This window comes from Heterodontus francisci, unplaced genomic scaffold, assembly GCF_036365525.1.
Source record: "Heterodontus francisci isolate sHetFra1 unplaced genomic scaffold, sHetFra1.hap1 HAP1_SCAFFOLD_323, whole genome shotgun sequence".
Lineage (NCBI taxonomy): Eukaryota > Metazoa > Chordata > Chondrichthyes > Heterodontiformes > Heterodontidae > Heterodontus > Heterodontus francisci.
The window spans coordinates 1,433,432-1,450,224 of NW_027141078.1; the positions used below are offsets into that span (position 1 = coordinate 1,433,432).

A 16,793-nucleotide genomic window follows, 5' to 3' on the forward strand; every position below is an offset into this window, starting at 1 on the left:
GTGAGGGTGGTGTTTGGGGTGAGGGTGGTGTTTGATGTGAGGGTGGGGTTTGATGTGAGGGTGGGGTTTGGGATGAGAGTGGGGTTTGGGATGAGGGTGGGGTTTGATGTGAGGGTGGGGTTTGATGTGAGGGTGGGGTTTGGGATGAGAGTGGGGTTTGGGGTGAGGGTGGGGTTTGGGGTGAGGGTGGGGTTTGATGTGAGGGTGGGGTTTGGGATGAGAGTGGGGTTTGATGTGAGGGTGGGATTTGGGATGAGAGTGGGGTTTGGGGTGAGGGTGGGGTTTGGGGTGAGGGTGGGGTTTGGGGTGAGGGTGGGGTTTGGTGTGAGGGTGGGGTTTGGGATGAGAGTGGGGTTTGGGATGAGAGTGGGGTTTGATGTGAGGGTGGGATTTGGGATGAGAGTGGGGTTTGTTGTGAGGGTGGGGTTTGCGGGTAATTCTCCAGGAGTCGACAGAGCCACAGGATCTGCTGGTCTTTCTCCCAGGCTGGGCTGGAGGTGTGTGAGGGAGAGAATCGGCAGTGGGAGTGGTCAGTGTGAATCAGGCACCGGCTTAGCATGACCCCATCTGACTTCATCCACATGGACGCAGAGAGATTGAGTATCTGTCGACCAGCTCCCTGGGAACCAGCAGTCAATATTGCTGTTGGTGAGCAAGATCCCACTGGACCAGCTGCCTTGACCTCCTTGGTAAGTCTTCCGATGCCATGTATTTCGACCTTCGAAGTTTGTGAGCATTCAACGCTGCATCTGGTGCTGGTCAGTGGGTCATGTCCATCAATTCAACTACAAACATCGCACTAGACTGTTGACAGATCTATTACATTGTGCGATCATGCGTGTGTGCTTATTGTAAATAAATGCACGACAACCCCGGCGCCAGTTGCAGTTTTGCATTCGAAACCTCGGTTTTATATAATACCCGGCAGTTAGCCTGCAGTTTGGGAGATGCGCAAGGGGAGGAGTTCGGTAGCCGCAGTCGCGGGCGCGCGGTAGAACGTACAGAGTTTGGGTTTTCGCTCTTCGATTCAAGTGCCAGAGTGGAAAAGCGAACTGCGCGGCAGAGCGAGGCCATCGAGCCCTGGCCGAATCCTGCGGCCTCACATTGCAGGCCAGCACAAAGGGTCCACAGGTAAGGTGATTTACAACTTGTAACCGGCTTGGCTTTTGAAAGCTCAATACGAGTTTATCCTGCTGATGGGGTTGGAATGCGGATCTATGAGTGGCGAATTCCCAAGGAAGAAGGAGGAGGCAGTTGTTTGGTGGTCTTATCCATTTTTATTATCCAATTAATTGCACAACTACATTGTAAGTAAGCAACAGCGTACAATACCACTTCAACTGATTTCGATTATTTATTGGTCAATCACGCGGAAAGGGGGCCGCCCATCAACTGAAATGGAATGAACCAAACTTGACCCAAGTGAAGCTGAACATAAAATCCGACTCAGCTCAACTGAACGTAACCGAGCCCAACTGAAACCCAACGTCCCTGTAGCCCAATCCGGCTGAAACTCAATCTAACCTAACTTGAGCGAAACTCGACCCGACCCGACTGAAACCAAATTGGACCCAATTCAAGTGGAGCTGAATTAAACCCCACCAAGGTCAACTCAGCCCTCTGGAGCCCAGAGCAGCCGAATCTAACAGGGCTCTGCTCAACTCGAGCAGAATGCTAGGTTCTGTCTGATATCTGATGGTTCCGTGGCTGAATTGAGGTCACAGCTCTCTCGTCAATCCTACTCTTAACATCCCCCTCTGGGTCAGTTCTGTCTTCAACCGCTAATCTTCCTATGGGGTGTAGTTAATGTGAGATTCTCAAACGTTTTGTGAGGGTCTTATCAACAGAAGAGTTCCCAATTCAGTCTTGAAACATCTTGGTTACTTGCCATATTTATTTAGTGATGGGGTTACAGACACGTTGGATTCTCACCAGTGGCGATCACATTGTTGCCCCCCCTTTACAGGAACCATTCCACCATGTTCCCTGCAGCATCAAGGAGAAGATTTCCTGGTCACTGTGGGTGGACATGCAAACAGTTGGTATGATTTAGGGCACGTTGGGATGTTTTCAGTGAAACTGAGGGTCTTGCATCATTGAGTTGTGTTCTGGTGCTATCCCTGCTACTTTCTCAGTGATGAACAGTCGTGCCTTTCGAGGAATTATTAATTTGAGATTGGAACAATCACTGACGTAGAGTCAAGCACGCACCCCGCCACCCACGCCCTCCCCTCCCTCCACCCCCCCCCCCCCCGCCTCGCCCGCCCTCTCCTTCCACCTGTAGGTTTTAATTGTGATGATGAAGAGAAAGAATAGTGATTTCCCTTGAAGGTGAATGTGAAAAGAGATGAGCAGAGGCAGCTATATCTGCACCAAATTGCATCCAGAAAGAACATTCATAGCTGAAGCTGGCGATCACAAATCAGTCGTCTTGGAACTTTCCTGAAAAACATTACACAAATGCATTAGACGTCCTTGTTTCGAATTCCGATTTCTCAGCTGACTGAATGTGTCTCCCTCACTCGCGTTGTCTCCCTTCCTCTCCTGATACCAGCTGTTGGTTGCCCGCACCGCGGACTCACAAAACAGCGTATGTAATAAATGACCAGTTAATCTGGCTGGTTGAGGGTTAAAAGTTAAATGTGACAAACATTTTCCAAACAGAAATGAGCAATATGGAATAGATCATATCAGATGTCTTCCAGGAAAAGCTAGATTGGCCTTATTTTCTAGAATAGCTCTCCCCAGGTCGAGTAGATTATTTCTTTATACTTAGCAATGACATCATATCAAATTAAACTCTTTTAGATGAGAAAAGTGCTGAAAAGAAGCAAGATCATTCCCCTTGATCCAGTCAAAAGCATTTCAGGAGAGAAATCTGTTTCGGGTGTTTGGTGCAGGGAGAAATGTTGGTGTGATGCCAGAAGATCTCCCTCCTCCCCTTCCAGTGAAAGAAAAATTTGCATTTCCACGGCACCTTTCATGACCTCTCAATGTCCCAAAGTTCTTTATAGCTGTTGAAGTACTTTGGAAGCATAGCCACTGTTGTAATGTAGGAAACACAGCTGCCAATTTGCGCACAGCAAGCTCCCACAAATGGCCAGGTAATCTGTTCTTTCATGACAGGGGTTGAGGAATAAATATTGGCCCCAGAACAACTGGGAGAACTTCCCCCTGCTCTTCCTCCAAATAGTTCCATTGGCTCCTTTTAGGCCCATATGAGAGGGCAGACAGGGCCTCAGTTTAGCATCTCGTCCTAAAGACGACACCTCCAACAGTGCAGTGCTCCCTCAGTACGCTCCGGGCAGGAGTGTCGACCTAGATTTTGGTGCTCGAGTCTCTGGAGTGGGGCAGGGGGGCAGTGTCAACAGCTGAACCAAGCTGACAGTAGCGTAGGGGGCTCCACGTAGTTGAGTAGCAGCTTGTCCCCGTTGGGGGTACTCTTCCCCACTGTGTTGGAAGGCTGTTAGAACCCCATCCATCTCTACTTAACCCAGTTGTGTTAGTTCACTTTCCAGTGCCTATGCTGAGGAGCTGATTAACTGTGGGAGGTACGAAGGTTAAATCAAGGTCCCATCTGCCTTGCTAGAAAGCCACAGAATATATCATGGGACTATTTGGAAAAAAAAAACACAGGCGTTTTCTCCCCAGCGGCCTGCCCACTACTCGATCCTGAGCCAACAGCAACTGGGGAATAAACAGATCAACTGGCACGTTGTTATCATGTGTGGGACTGCATTGTGCAAGAATTGGTCGGGGTTGTGTACACTTGCCATTAGAGCAGTTATTTGATTGCTTGAGACTAACCTAATGTTGAGAAAAAGCATCAGGTGTGGTGGTATAGTGGTTATGTTACCGAACTTTTATGTTACTTTTCTAACCTTGGCCAGTTCTGATGAAATGTCACTGACCTGAAACGTTAACTCTGTTTCTCTCTCCACAGAGTATGAGTATTTCCAGCACTTTCTGTTTTTAATTTATATTGGGTAATCCAGCAGCCTGGATTAATAATCTGAGCTGGCATTCAAATTCCACCACGGCAGTTTATGAATTTGAATTCCGTTTTTTTAAAAAAAACGGAAGTAAAAAAGCCAGAGTATCTGTAACAGTGAAAGCTTCATTTTAACTGCAGATGCTGAAAATCTGAAATAAAAATTAGAAAATGCTGGAAATACTCAGCAGGTCAGGAGGCGTCTGTGGAGAGAGAAACTGAGTTAATGTTTCAGGTCGATGACCTTGGGCAAAAAAAGTGTCGATGAGGGAACATGACAATACAACAATAAGGCTTATTTGTGGGAAAGTGCTCTGAATGTTATATGATGGTGGTTTAAATCCATACCTATTTCATATGCGACATACCCGAACCGTCTGTGGATACAAATGGTGAATGTTAATACATAAAGGTATATCAGCATAAGGGTCTTGATGGAGAATAGGTGATTTAACCCTTTAAATCTGGCACACTGTCTATGTCTGACCACTGTTTCAAGCAGTTTTCTCCCACCAGCACCTGGGGGAAAACTAAGGGAGCGCTCTTAGTATTTCACACCAACCTCAAACTTTTTTCAGCGGAAGTACGTACAGCGCTCATCTTGAAAAGTGCACATAGACCCCGCGAGTTTCTTTCTCTCTTGTTTGTGCCTGCTTGAGAGCTGTGAGATTCTGAGAGGGGGGTGTTTCCTTTACACACGGCAGAAGATCAACCGACTCCATCATTTTTAGTGGGGTCAACGATTTACTGGAGAAACACTAGATTTTTGGTCATTGGTACCACACTGGGCAATTTCAGGCCCAGCTTTCTGACCAAGTACGTTGAATTATTCTTCTTAGATTATCTGATCTGTAAGCTCTGGAATTTGCTCCCCAAACCTCTCCACCTCTCTTTCTTCCTTTAAGATGCTTGATAAGACCTACCACTTTGACCTTGTTTTTGGTCACCTGTCATAATATCTCCATATGTGGCTCAGTGTCATATTTTATATATGAAGCACCTTGGGGTGATTTTGTATGGTAAAGGCACTATATAAAAACAAATTGCTGTTAGAATATAAGTTTATTGACCGCAGGATAACCGGGGCCCTTTTACTGGACTAAAGATGATCCATTAATCTTCAGCCTTTCTTCCCTCGAATTTCATATCTTTATTTTCAGCGCAGGAACTGGGAGCTGAATGCTTACTGTTCCTTTCTGCAATTCACAGTAAGCACAGTTAGATTATTTGGAAACCAGTGAATGGATGACAGTAAGGTGAGGGATGGAAATAGACCTTGCCCTTGTTGGAGTTCTGTGCTCGAGGTTTCCCCATTAACTTGCAGCTAAGATTTAAACACCAAATCAATTCAAAGTATTAAATTCATAAGTTAAATCTGGCAGGTGAGTGGCAGGTTGCCTTAAAGCATTGTGGGGTCAGACTCCACTGCTGGGCTGGGCCTTCAACGAAGTACATCACAAGCAGTCTAGGTCGAACTACTATTTCAAGCATTCCTCTTCCTGCAGTTAAAATCAGGGAGCACTATTAATATCTCCATAAAGCACAAACAGAGACATAGAAAATAGGAGCAGCAGTAGGCCATTCGGCCCTTCGAGCCTGCTGCGCCATTCATTATGATCATGGCTGATCATCCAACTCAGTAGCCTGTTCCCGCTTTCTCCCCATATCCTTTGATCCCTTTAGACCCAAGAGCTATATCTAACTCCTTCCTGAAAACATAATGTTTTGGCCTCAACTGCTTTCTGTGGTAGCGAATTCCGCAGGCTCACCACTCTCTGGGTGAAGACAGTTCTCCTCATCTCAATCCCGTATCCTTAGAGCATGACCCCTGGTTCTGGATTCCCCCACCATCGGGAACATCCTTCCTGCATCTACCCTGTCAAGTCCTGTTAGAATTTTCTAGGTTTCTATGAGATCCCCCCCTCACTCTTCTGAACTCCAGTGAACATAATCCTAACCGACTCAATCTTTCCTCATACGTCAGTCCCTCCATCCCAGGAATCAGTCTGGTAAACCTTCGCTGCACTCCCTCTGTAGCAAGAACATCCTTCCTCAGATAAGGAGACCAAAACTGTACACAATATTCCAGGTGTGGCCTCACCAAGGCCCTGTATAATTGCAGCAAGACATCCCTGCTCCTGTACTCAAATCTTCTCGCTATGAAGGCCAACATACCATTTGCCTTTTTTACCGCCTGTTCCACCTACATGCTTACCTTCAGCGACTGGTGTACGAGAACACCCAGGTCTCGCTGCATATTCCCCTCTCTCAGTTTATAGCCATTCAGATAATAATCTGCCTTCCTGTTTTTGCTACCAAAGTGGATAACCTCACATTTATCCACATTATACTGCATCTGCCATGCATTAGCCCACTCACTCAACTTGTCCAAATCACCCTGAAGCCTCTCTGCATCCTCCTCACAACTTCCCCTCCCATCCAGTTTTGTGTCATCTACAAATTTGGAAATATTACATTTAGTAGTTCCCTCATCTAAATCATTAATATATATTGTGAATAGCTGGGGTCCTAGCACCGATCCCTGCGGTACCCCACTAGTCACTGCCTGTCATTCGGAAAAAGACCTGAAATGTCCCAAAAGTCACTGAGTTCACCCTTAAAACTGTTCATTGACCTCCATTGTTTCACCTGCTTGAAAGCTTTGAGATTCTGCTGGGGTGGGGAGTGTGGATACCAGTGTACAAATCCTTTACACAAGAAACAAATTGCCTCTCTGTTATAAACTCCAAATTGTAAAGAGAGGACTGTGTCCTTGATAAAGTTCGGTACTCAAGGTTTCTCCATTAACCCTCAGCTAAGAGGCAAATTTAAGGTTTCCACTCATCACTTGCCACAGCTGATATCACTGTCACCACACGGATCAAAATCCGCCCCCGGTTCATTTTCAAAGTTACCTTTTCCCTCCCAAGCCATGCTATCCTTACCATGTGTTATGCATCAAATTCCTCATATTCTGTATACTAAAATGTTATTTTCTGAAAGAAATCTATCCAATGTGCATTGAATTAATCAAAACTAACTGCTCCCACCATCCCCCTGAGAAGTCTGTTCCACAGTCGCTCACCGAGATATTGGGTTGGATTTTCCCAGGAACCTGGAGACAGGCTGGGAGGCAGGGGGCCTTGTAAAATGGTGGCAGAAGCCACCCTGGGACTTTACCAGTGGCTGGCATCTCAGCAGCGGGAGTGCTCACAGGGTGGCCAGCAAAGCCAGTTAATTGCTCAATTAAGAGCCGCTTTCCGCCCCCACTGGCATCAGGGGGCAACGCTGCCACTGCATAGGGAGTCCAGCAGGTAAACTCTCGTGGGTTCCCAGGGGTGGGGCCCTCCTTTATGGCCGCTCCGTGGTGCACTGAGGCTCCCCCTCCCCCTCCCCCGGCGACAATGACCTCAGCTGTGACGACAGCACTGCTGCTGGAAGGGTATACCTCCCCAAACCCCCCAACCCGGGGCAGCATGTAAATAAACTGACCTTGTCTTTGACCCTCTCCTTCTTGCAGCCTCTTATCAGCAGTGGCCACCTCTATTGGTGGTGGTGCTGAGGCTGCCAAGCTGCCGGGCCACTGACCCCAATTGGACGGCGGTCATGGTCGCGGCCTCTTAATTGGCCACCTCTGGTAAAATGCCTCGCAGGATCCCACTGCCCGCCCGTGGGGGGCAGGGGTAGTCAAGCCCTGCTTTCAGCCCCAGTGACAGGGCTACTGACCTACTGAGAGAATTCCAGACATTGTTTCCACAGAGTAGTTTTGAATTTAACCCCCTGCCAAGTGCAGGTCTGGACAAGGTGAAACTGGTCAGCATGGTCGACGTTATGATTGCTGTTTATAGAATTCTAAAAGGACTGATATCATCTCTCAAACTTCTCTTTTCTAGTGAGGACATGCCCAATTTATACAAATCACTCCATATAATCCAATCCCTCCACCCTGTCAATTATTCTTGATGCTTCCTTTTCCTATCAATTGCTGTTTGGTACTGTAGTGACCAGAAATGTACACTGTTACAAGAGTGTTTCCATTTTTTTTTTGAAGACTTGTGTTTTAAAACTGAAAAGATTCCATGGATTTTTTTTTTGACTGAAGTTCCCTGAAAGGACATTTGAGATGTTGTTTGAAAACAATCTTTGCTGGAAATTATGTGCTTTATGCTCAATAAACAACATAAACCTTAGTGACCTGGGAAAGATGTTTACAGAGAAGCTACATGTCAAGGTTTATGGAGGTCAGGAGGTTGACTTTCTGTTTGGGATTTGGTTATTGTTTCCAGCTGAGTTGGGCTGTGAACTGTTTTGAAGACAGTTGGTGGTTTGCCTGCCAAGGAAAAAGAAAACAGCTCATTTTGCCTGCAACTTTCTAAGAGACCCTGAGAAGGCCAGTGTGTCAGGTCTTCTTTCCTCCTGTATTTGGGAAAACCCTGCGACTTAAGTGTGTGTTGGCTGCAACTCCTGATGCCACATGTCCTGGAAAGCCTACCAGACGATTTCTCAACATTTCCAGAATTGCTTCTGAAAAGATCCCGATGACCCGTCTCAATACACCCGGACGCCAGACCTAAAGGGACAACTGACTTCCTTCCGTATCTTCTCATTTTTTTGTAACAGACCTCCACAGAGAGAATGTCTGTATTTTTTTCAGTGTCTGTGTGTATGTGTGTGTTTGGGGGAATTTAAAAAGGGAACTTTCATATTTCAATCTGTGTGTTAATGCTTTGCTTTGTTGCTGGACAAGTCTTGTTTGATAATAAATTGATAATTTTGTTGTTTGTTAATGAAACCTGGTTGGTGTATTTTATTCTGTGATAAAGAGTAAAGTCTATGATTGACAGTATTGGTAACTGGGTAAACATTTAACTATATGTTGTGACCTGTGGAGAAGTGGAACTAGAAAAGACAGTGCACTCCTCCCACCTCATTCGTACCACCACAGAATTCTAAATGCTTTCATTCCAATGATTTATAAAGTGGCAGGATTACCTCACTGTTGCGGGCCAATATTGACCTCTTAATGCACTTGATTTCCCAAGTTTCCTGACCCACCCTTTCGTCTTCAACCAACACCATGGAAAGTACATATAATCAGTTAAAGCGCCGTATTCGTGGTAATCTACCGTGTAGAACATGACAGCAGTCTTAATGGAGGGAAAAGGCCAGTTAACCATTTAACACACATTTGAAGTCTGACTATTGTTTCAGGTATTACCTCTCCCAGTATCACCTCTGTTACCATTTCTATCAATTTCAAACTTATGTCAGTAAAATTATCTCTTCGCTTTGCTGCTTAAAATTTCCATTGACCCCATAAGTTACCTTCTCTGTTGTCTTCCCACCTTCAAGGCGAGATGAATACCAGTCTACAAATCCTTTACACCCTTGATGCAGAAGAATTCTCTGTAATATTTTAGCGGAGTCACCAAATGGGCGGCTTTAATGAATAAATGTTTAGTCATTAGAGTCACATGGTGCAACGTACAGAGCAATGGAATAAAAACAAGAAATGCTGGAAATACTCAGCAGGCCTGGCAGGTTCACCTGAAGAAGGGTCACTGACCTGAAACGTTAGCTCTGCTTCTCTCTCCACAGATGCTGCCAGACCTGCTGAATATTTCCAGCATTTCTTGTTTTTATTTCAGATTTCCAGCATCTGCAGTATTTTGCTTTTAGAGCAGGTTATATGTCTGGACTGCAGTATGTGGGAGTTTGTGGACAGCAAGACTGCCCTGAGCGAACGTGAATGTCACATGTGTCTGCCTTGGATCTCTCCAGCTCAGTCATTGAGATGGAGACACTCCGACACATAAGGGAGGGGGAGGAGTATCTGGACAGGTTGCTCCAGACCTTGATCACACCTTGTAGAGCGTGCATATTCAGAATGGGGTTGGTGTGATCTATATTTTACAGAGTAAGGGGAACCCAGGTGAGATGGAGAAAGAGGACCTGCAGAAACTGATCCTATCCAACAGGGACAACGTACTTGCTACCTGTGAGAATAAGGATAAAGACCATCGTATAGGCAGTCAGAGTGCTGACCATGGCATCTTGGAGAAGGAGGCTGTCCAAAGGGAATGGGAGGGGAAGTATAGTATGGCAGTGGTAGGAGCAAATTTCTTGAGTGTGTTCAGGGTAGTTTTCTGCAACAGTATATCCCAAACCAGCAAGATGGTTGGTCATATTAGATTTAATAATAATAATGAGCCAGATTTGGTTAACAGTCTAATGGTGTGTGAATATTTATCAAACAGCAATCATAATATAATTAAGTTCATTGTAGTGTTTGAAAGAGAGAAACATGAGACAGCTCCTAAGATTCCAAATTTAGGTAAATTGGCTTTAATGGGATGAGATAGAGACTGTCCACAGTAAACTGGACAAATCTGTTAATGGGGAAAATGATAGACGATCAATGAGGGGTGTTCAATGAATAATTTAAGGTCATACAGAATCAGTTTCTACCCCTAAAGGGCAAGAGCTCGACTTACCAAAAAAATACAGCCATGGATGACCAAAGAGTTAAGAGGCAACAGAAAACATAAAGGAAAAGCTTACATAAGTGCAAAAAATAGCATAGATCCTGGCGACTGGGAAAGATATAAAGAATAGCAAAGGGCGACAAAGCAAATAGGAAGGGGTACAAAAAGGGAATATGAAAAGAAATTTCCAAAGGATATCAAAATCAAGACAAAAATTTTTACAATTACATTAGGAGGAAGAGGGTGATCAGGAGCAAACTGGTCATATTGTCAATGAAAATAAGGAAATGGAGGAGATGTTCAATAATTATTCCGCATCAGCATGCCAGACATCCCAAGGAAACTAATATTGATTAAGGGATAGGGTCTCACCAAAATTAACATAAGAAAAACAATAGTAATGAAGAAAACATGGCACTAAAGAGTATTAAATCCCCAGGACCAGATGGGTCCTATGCCAGGGTTTTAAAAGAAGTATGTGAGACCATTTCAGATGCCATAACTATAATCTTCCAAATATCTCTCCATTTGGGAATCATTCCTTTAGATCTAAAGTAGTGGGTGGGAAATGTCTATGGGATGTTATATGTATGGACTTCCAGAAGATATTTGAAGAAGTCCGTCAGAACAACCTGTGCTGTTAGCTAAAGTTAAAGCTAATGGAATTGAAGGCGAATTATTGACCTGGCTAGGAAATGGCTGAGCGGCAGGAAACTGGGAGCAGGGATAATGGGCCGGTACTCTAATTGGCAGGATGTGATTAATAGTGTCCCGCAGGGATCTGTGTTGGGGGCCTCAACTATTTATTAATGGCTTAGATGATGGGTGCCATGCAGGCCCCCATCTGCCAAGAACGAGGCATATTAATTTTGTCATATGAACATTGATTTTAAACTTGCTGGGAAGAAGAGAAGGTCTGTTACAAGGGCTGCCAGACAATTAACTGAAAAACATTTGCATACTAACAGACAGTGCTTGTGGAGACAAAAGGACCATTCCCTGACACATTCAACCCACAATGGATTTTGATCACCAGACACTGAAGGTGTAAGGAAGAGCATTCCAAAGACTGCTAAGGTGATACAATCCACAGAATGGTTAAGCCAGCTAGTCATATGACTAACTGGCTGGTCTAGGGTTTTTCTGAACTAGCCACAGAGTTTTTGAACTCAGAAAGACTGTTTGCTGCTGGAGTGAGAAGACCTATCCTGTCTGCTCCCATCTCTTTCTCAGAAGCCTCTGGACCCACTGAGAACACATGAACTTCAAGAGAGAAACGTCTCCTACATCGAACAAGGTTCAAGAAGAATACAGGGCCCCAACGAAAAGCAAGACCTACCTAAAATCAAGGACTTTACAGCGAGCTCAAAGATCAGTAACCAAAACTATCTTCAGATATTGCCTCAAACTTTTCCACTTTATTTCTTCTCTTTTCTGTCTCTATCTGCATGCGTGTATTGCGTATGCATGCTCGCGTGGGCGCATTGCGTATCTGTAGGCGTTAACCGAATTAGAGCTCAAGTTTAATAAGGTTCACCCTTTTTTCTTGAAACCTATGAAAACCTGTTTGGCTAGTTTCTTTGCCTTATAATTGGAAGTTAGTGTTGGAAAGCCACTGGATCAACACTGGGATTGGGGGAACTGGGAACTGAACACTGCTCCGATGATCTGAGCAAGTAGAGTTCTGGGTCCAGAAATTCCTGTTGATGATGTTGGGGGACAGATGATTAATGAGTTCAGGTGACATCTGTCCACCCATTACATAACACAGGTGTTAACCTGTTCATTTCCACAGGTTAACACCTCCTGTGAAGTACAGACTGAGGATAATCACAGACATACTTTCACTGTTTGGCCACTAATGTCAGCAGCAGGAGTTTCTAGTCATTTGTTAACTCGTGAGTAGAAATAAATAAGAGGGGAATGAGTGAAGGGGTTTTGACCTTGGATATTGTGGAAGGATTGTACTGACAGGGTCTGCAAATACCCCTCCTAGAGATTGAAGTCAGTAGTATCACAAGATAATAAAAACTCTGAATGAATGAAATTACCATTATCGATGTAGTCACCCCCATCTGTGAAACAAACAGAGTTGTGTTAACATTGTCTGTTGTCAATCAATTGGAAATCAAAATGTTCGACACATTGTGTGAGGTGTGATTCACAATGACACAGATTACAGATTGCTGTAGGTCTTTCTAAAACACAACAAACTTGTACTTGTGTAGGTTTAATCAGTAACTCGGGTACCTTTGAGTCGAAATGAAGAAGAGGAATGTACAAATGGAAACATCTGCAAACTTTGAAGTTCTGTGCTACATACTGTAGGCCAGGTTATTCACTAATATATATCAAAAAGAGCAGTTCCTGGGGAACTGAACTGGAGTAGCCATATAAATACCGTGGCTACAAGAGCAGGTCAGAGGCTAGGAATCCTGAGGTGAGTTACTCACTTCCTGACTCCCCAAAGCCTGTCCACCATCTACAAGGCACAAGTCAGGAGTGTGATGGAATACTCTCCACTTGCCTGGAAGGGTGCAGCTCCAACAACACTCAAGAAGCTCGACACCATCCAGGACAAAGCAGCCCGCTTGATTGGCACACCATCTACAAACATTCACTCCCTCCACCACCGACACACAGTGGCAGCAGTGTGTACCATCTACAAGATGCACTGCAGCAACGCACCAAGGATCCTTCGACAGCACCTTCCAAACCCGCGACCTCTACCAACTAGAAGGACAAGAGCAGCAGACGCATGGGAACACCACCACCTGCAAGTTCCCCTCCGAGCCACACACCATCCTGGCTTGGAACTATATCGCCATTCCTTCACTGTCACTGGGTCAAAATCCTGGAACTCCCTTCCTAACAGCACTGTGGGTCTACCTACCCCACATGGACTGCAGTGGTTCAAGAAGGCAGCTCACCACCACCTTCTCAAGGGGCAGTTAGGGCCTAGCCAGTGACGCCCACATCCCATGAATGAATTAAAAAAAAAGGATTCACTAAGGGGGAGCTAAAAACACAGTGTGTTAAAAAGTAAACCCTGTTACGGTAAGGCCGGGTGAAGGCTGAGAGGGAACCTTTGACCCCTTTCTCACCGGGGCATAACATGGGATAGAGAGCTACATATCCAGATTTGCTGATGATATGATGATAAAGTGGCTTTGTAAGCCAAATAGATGGAAGCATACATTTACAAAGAAATATTGATTAATTGAATGGGCAAAACTGTGGCAAATGGATTTCATTTTCGGCAAATATAAGGTCATGTAGTTTGGGCAGAAAACATACAGAGCAGGGTACTTTCTAAATGGTGAAAAGGTGGAAATAGTGGAGGTCCAAAGCGACTTGGGAGTCCAGGTCCATAGTGCATTAAAATGTCAGGTACAGAAAATAATCAAAAAGGCCAATGGAATGTTGGCCTTTGTATCGAAAAGGCTAGACTCCAAAGGGGTGAAGTCATGTTTCAGCAATACAAGGATCACACCTGGAGTTACTGTGATCATATGAGCACCACGCCTCAGAAAGGATATATTGGCTTTGGTGGGAGTAGAGCATAAATTTACCAGAATGTTACCCGGTCTCCAAGGGTTAAATTACGAGGACAGATAACACAAACTCGGGTCGTGTTCCCTGGGATTTCAAAGGTTAAAGCATGATTTGATTGAAGTTTTCAAAATATTAAGGGGAACAAATAGGGTAACTTGGGGGAAACTATTTCTGCTGGTTGGGGAGTCTCAGACTAGGCAGCATAGCCTAGAAATGATAGTCAGACCTTTCAAGAGTGAATTTAGGAAACGCTCCTACACACAAAAGGGTGGTAGAAATTTGGAACCCTCTTCCGCAAATGGCAAGTGATGCTAGATCAGCTGTTAATTTTAAGTTTGAGTCTGATAGATTTTTGTTAACCAAAGGTATTAAGGATAATACAGGATAAAGGTAGCTGGATGACCATCAGGGGAGGGAAAGGGAATAGGCGCACAGTGCAGGGATCCCCTGTGGCCGTCCCCCTGAATAATAAGTATACCGTTTTGGATACGGTTGAGGGGGACGACCTACCAGGGGAAAGCCACATTGGCCAGGTCTCTGGCACTGAGCCTGGCCCAGTGGCTCAGAAGGGAGAGCGATAGTGATAGGAGATTCAGTGGTTAGAGGAACAGACAGGAGATTCTGTGGTCGCGAACGAGACTCCCGGATGGTATGTTGCCTCCCGGGTGCCAGGGTCAGGGATGTCTCAGACCGAGTCTACAGGATTCTTAAGGGGGAGGGGGAGCAGCCAGAGGTCGTGGTACATATCGGTACCAATGACATAGCTAGGAAAAGGGATGAGGACCTGAAAAGCGAATATAGGGAGTTAGTTGGAAGCTGAAAGGCAGGACGAGCCGAGTAGTATTCTCAGGATTGTTACCGGTGCCACGTGTTAGTGAGGCTAGAAACAAACAGCGAGTGCAACTGAACACGTGGCGACAGAACTGGTGTAGGAGGGAGGGATTCAGATCTGTGGATCATTGGGATACCTTCTGGGGAAGGTGGGACCTGTACAAGAAGGACGGGTTGCATCTGAGGGGCACCAATATCCTGGGCGGGAGGTTTGCTAGAGCTCTTCAGGAGGATTTAAACTAGTTTGGCAGGGGGATGGGAACCGGAGCTACGGATCAGTGGATGGGGTAGCTGTTGAACAGGCAGATACCGAGTGCAGAGAGTCTGTGAGGAAGGTTAGACAGTTGACAGGGCAAAGTTGCAGCCAGTATGATGGGTTGAAGTGTGTCTATTTTAACGCAAGAAGTGTCAGGAATAAGGGTGATGAACTTAGAGCATGGATCAGTACTTGGAGCTACGATGTGGTGGCCATTACGGAGACGTGGATATCACAGGGGCAGGAATGGATGTTGGATGTTCCGGGATTAGATGTTTCAAAAGGAATAGGGAGGGAGGTAAAAAAGGTGGGGGAGTGGCATTGCTAATCAGTGATAGTATCACAGCTGCAGAAAGGGAGGTCGTCGAGGTGGGTTTGTCTACTGAGTCATTATGGGTGGAAGTCAGAAACAGGAAAGGAGCAGTCACTTTGTTGGGAGTTCTCTATAGACCCCCCAATAGCAACAGAGACACGGAGGAACAGATTGGGAGGCAGATTTTGGAAAGGTGCAGAAGTAACAGGGTTGTTGTCATGGGTGACTTCAACTTCCCTAATATTGATTGGAACCTCCTTAGTGCAAATAGTTTGGATGGAGCAGTTTTTGTCAGGTGTGTCCAGGAAGGTTTCCTGACTCAATATGTAGATAGGCCGACTAGAGGGGAGACTATGTTGGACTTGGTGCTTGGCAACGAACCAGGCCAGGTGGCAGATCTATCGGTGGGAGAGCATTTCGGTGATAGTGATCACGACTCCCTGACCTTTACTATAGTCATGGAGAGGGACAGGAGCAGACGGGATGGGAAAATATTTAATTGGGGGAGGGGGAATTATAATGCTATTAGGTAGGAACTGGGGAGCATAAATTGGGAACAGATGTTCTCAGAAATGCACGACAGAAATGTGGAGGTTGTTTAGGGAGCACTTGCTGCGACTGCTGGATAGGTTTGTCCCGATGAGGCAGGGAAGGGATGGTAGGGTGAAGGAAACTTGGATGACTAGAGATGTGGAACAGCTAGTCAAGATGAAGAAGGAAGCTTACTTAAGGTTGAGGAAGTAAGGATCAGACAGGGCTCTGGAGGGTTACAAGGTAGCCAGGAAGGAACTGAAGAATGGACTTAGGAGAGCTAGAAGGGGACATGAAAATGTCTTGGCGGATAGGATTAAGAAAAATCCCAAGGCGTTCTATACTTATGTGAGGAACAAGAGGATGGCCAGAGTGAGGGTAGGGCCGATCAGGGATAGTGGAGGGAACTTGTGCCTGGAGTCGGAGGAGGTAGGGGAGGTCATAAATGAATACTTTGCTTCAGTATTCATTAGTGAGAGGGACCTGGTCGTTTGTGAGGACAGCGTGGAACAGGCTGATATGCTCGAACAGGTTGAGGTTAAGAGGGAGGATGTGCTGGAAATTTTGAATGATATGAGGACAGATAAGTCCCCGGGGCCAGACGGGATATACCCAAGGATATTACGGGAAGCGAGGGAAGAGATTGCTGCAATGATAGAAAGGCTTTGTGGAGTCAGGAGGTGAGCCACTCACCACAGATTTCCCAGCCACAGTATATTAGCTGGTCCAGTTAATGTTCTGGTCCATGTTGACCCCAGGATGTTGATAGGTGGGGAGGATTTAGCGATGGTAATGCGGTTGAATTTTCCTCCACACAAGATCAGATGGCAG

The 16,793-nt window shown here is 45.5% G+C and overlaps 1 protein-coding gene across 8 annotated transcripts in view; it reads right to left on the reverse strand.

Annotated features, from left to right (window-relative positions):
• Nucleotides 1-2,283: 2,283 nt before the first annotated feature.
• Nucleotides 2,284-16,793, reverse strand: part of LOC137361949 (adhesive plaque matrix protein-like) — a 94,346-nt gene continuing 79,836 nt past the window's right edge. For 7 of the 8 annotated variants that reach the window (XM_068026532.1, XM_068026538.1, XM_068026539.1 and 4 more), the window contains 3 exons: nt 12,528-12,551; nt 4,340-4,368; nt 2,384-2,442 (listed from right to left, as the gene is read on the reverse strand). In XM_068026532.1, coding sequence (XP_067882633.1) covers nt 4,340-4,368; nt 12,528-12,551 — 53 coding nt within the window. In that variant the 3' untranslated portion in view covers nt 2,384-2,442. Of the gene's footprint in view, nt 2,443-4,339; nt 4,369-12,527; nt 12,552-16,793 lie in introns of all 8 variants that reach the window. The other variant, XM_068026536.1, reaches the window with a different exon arrangement.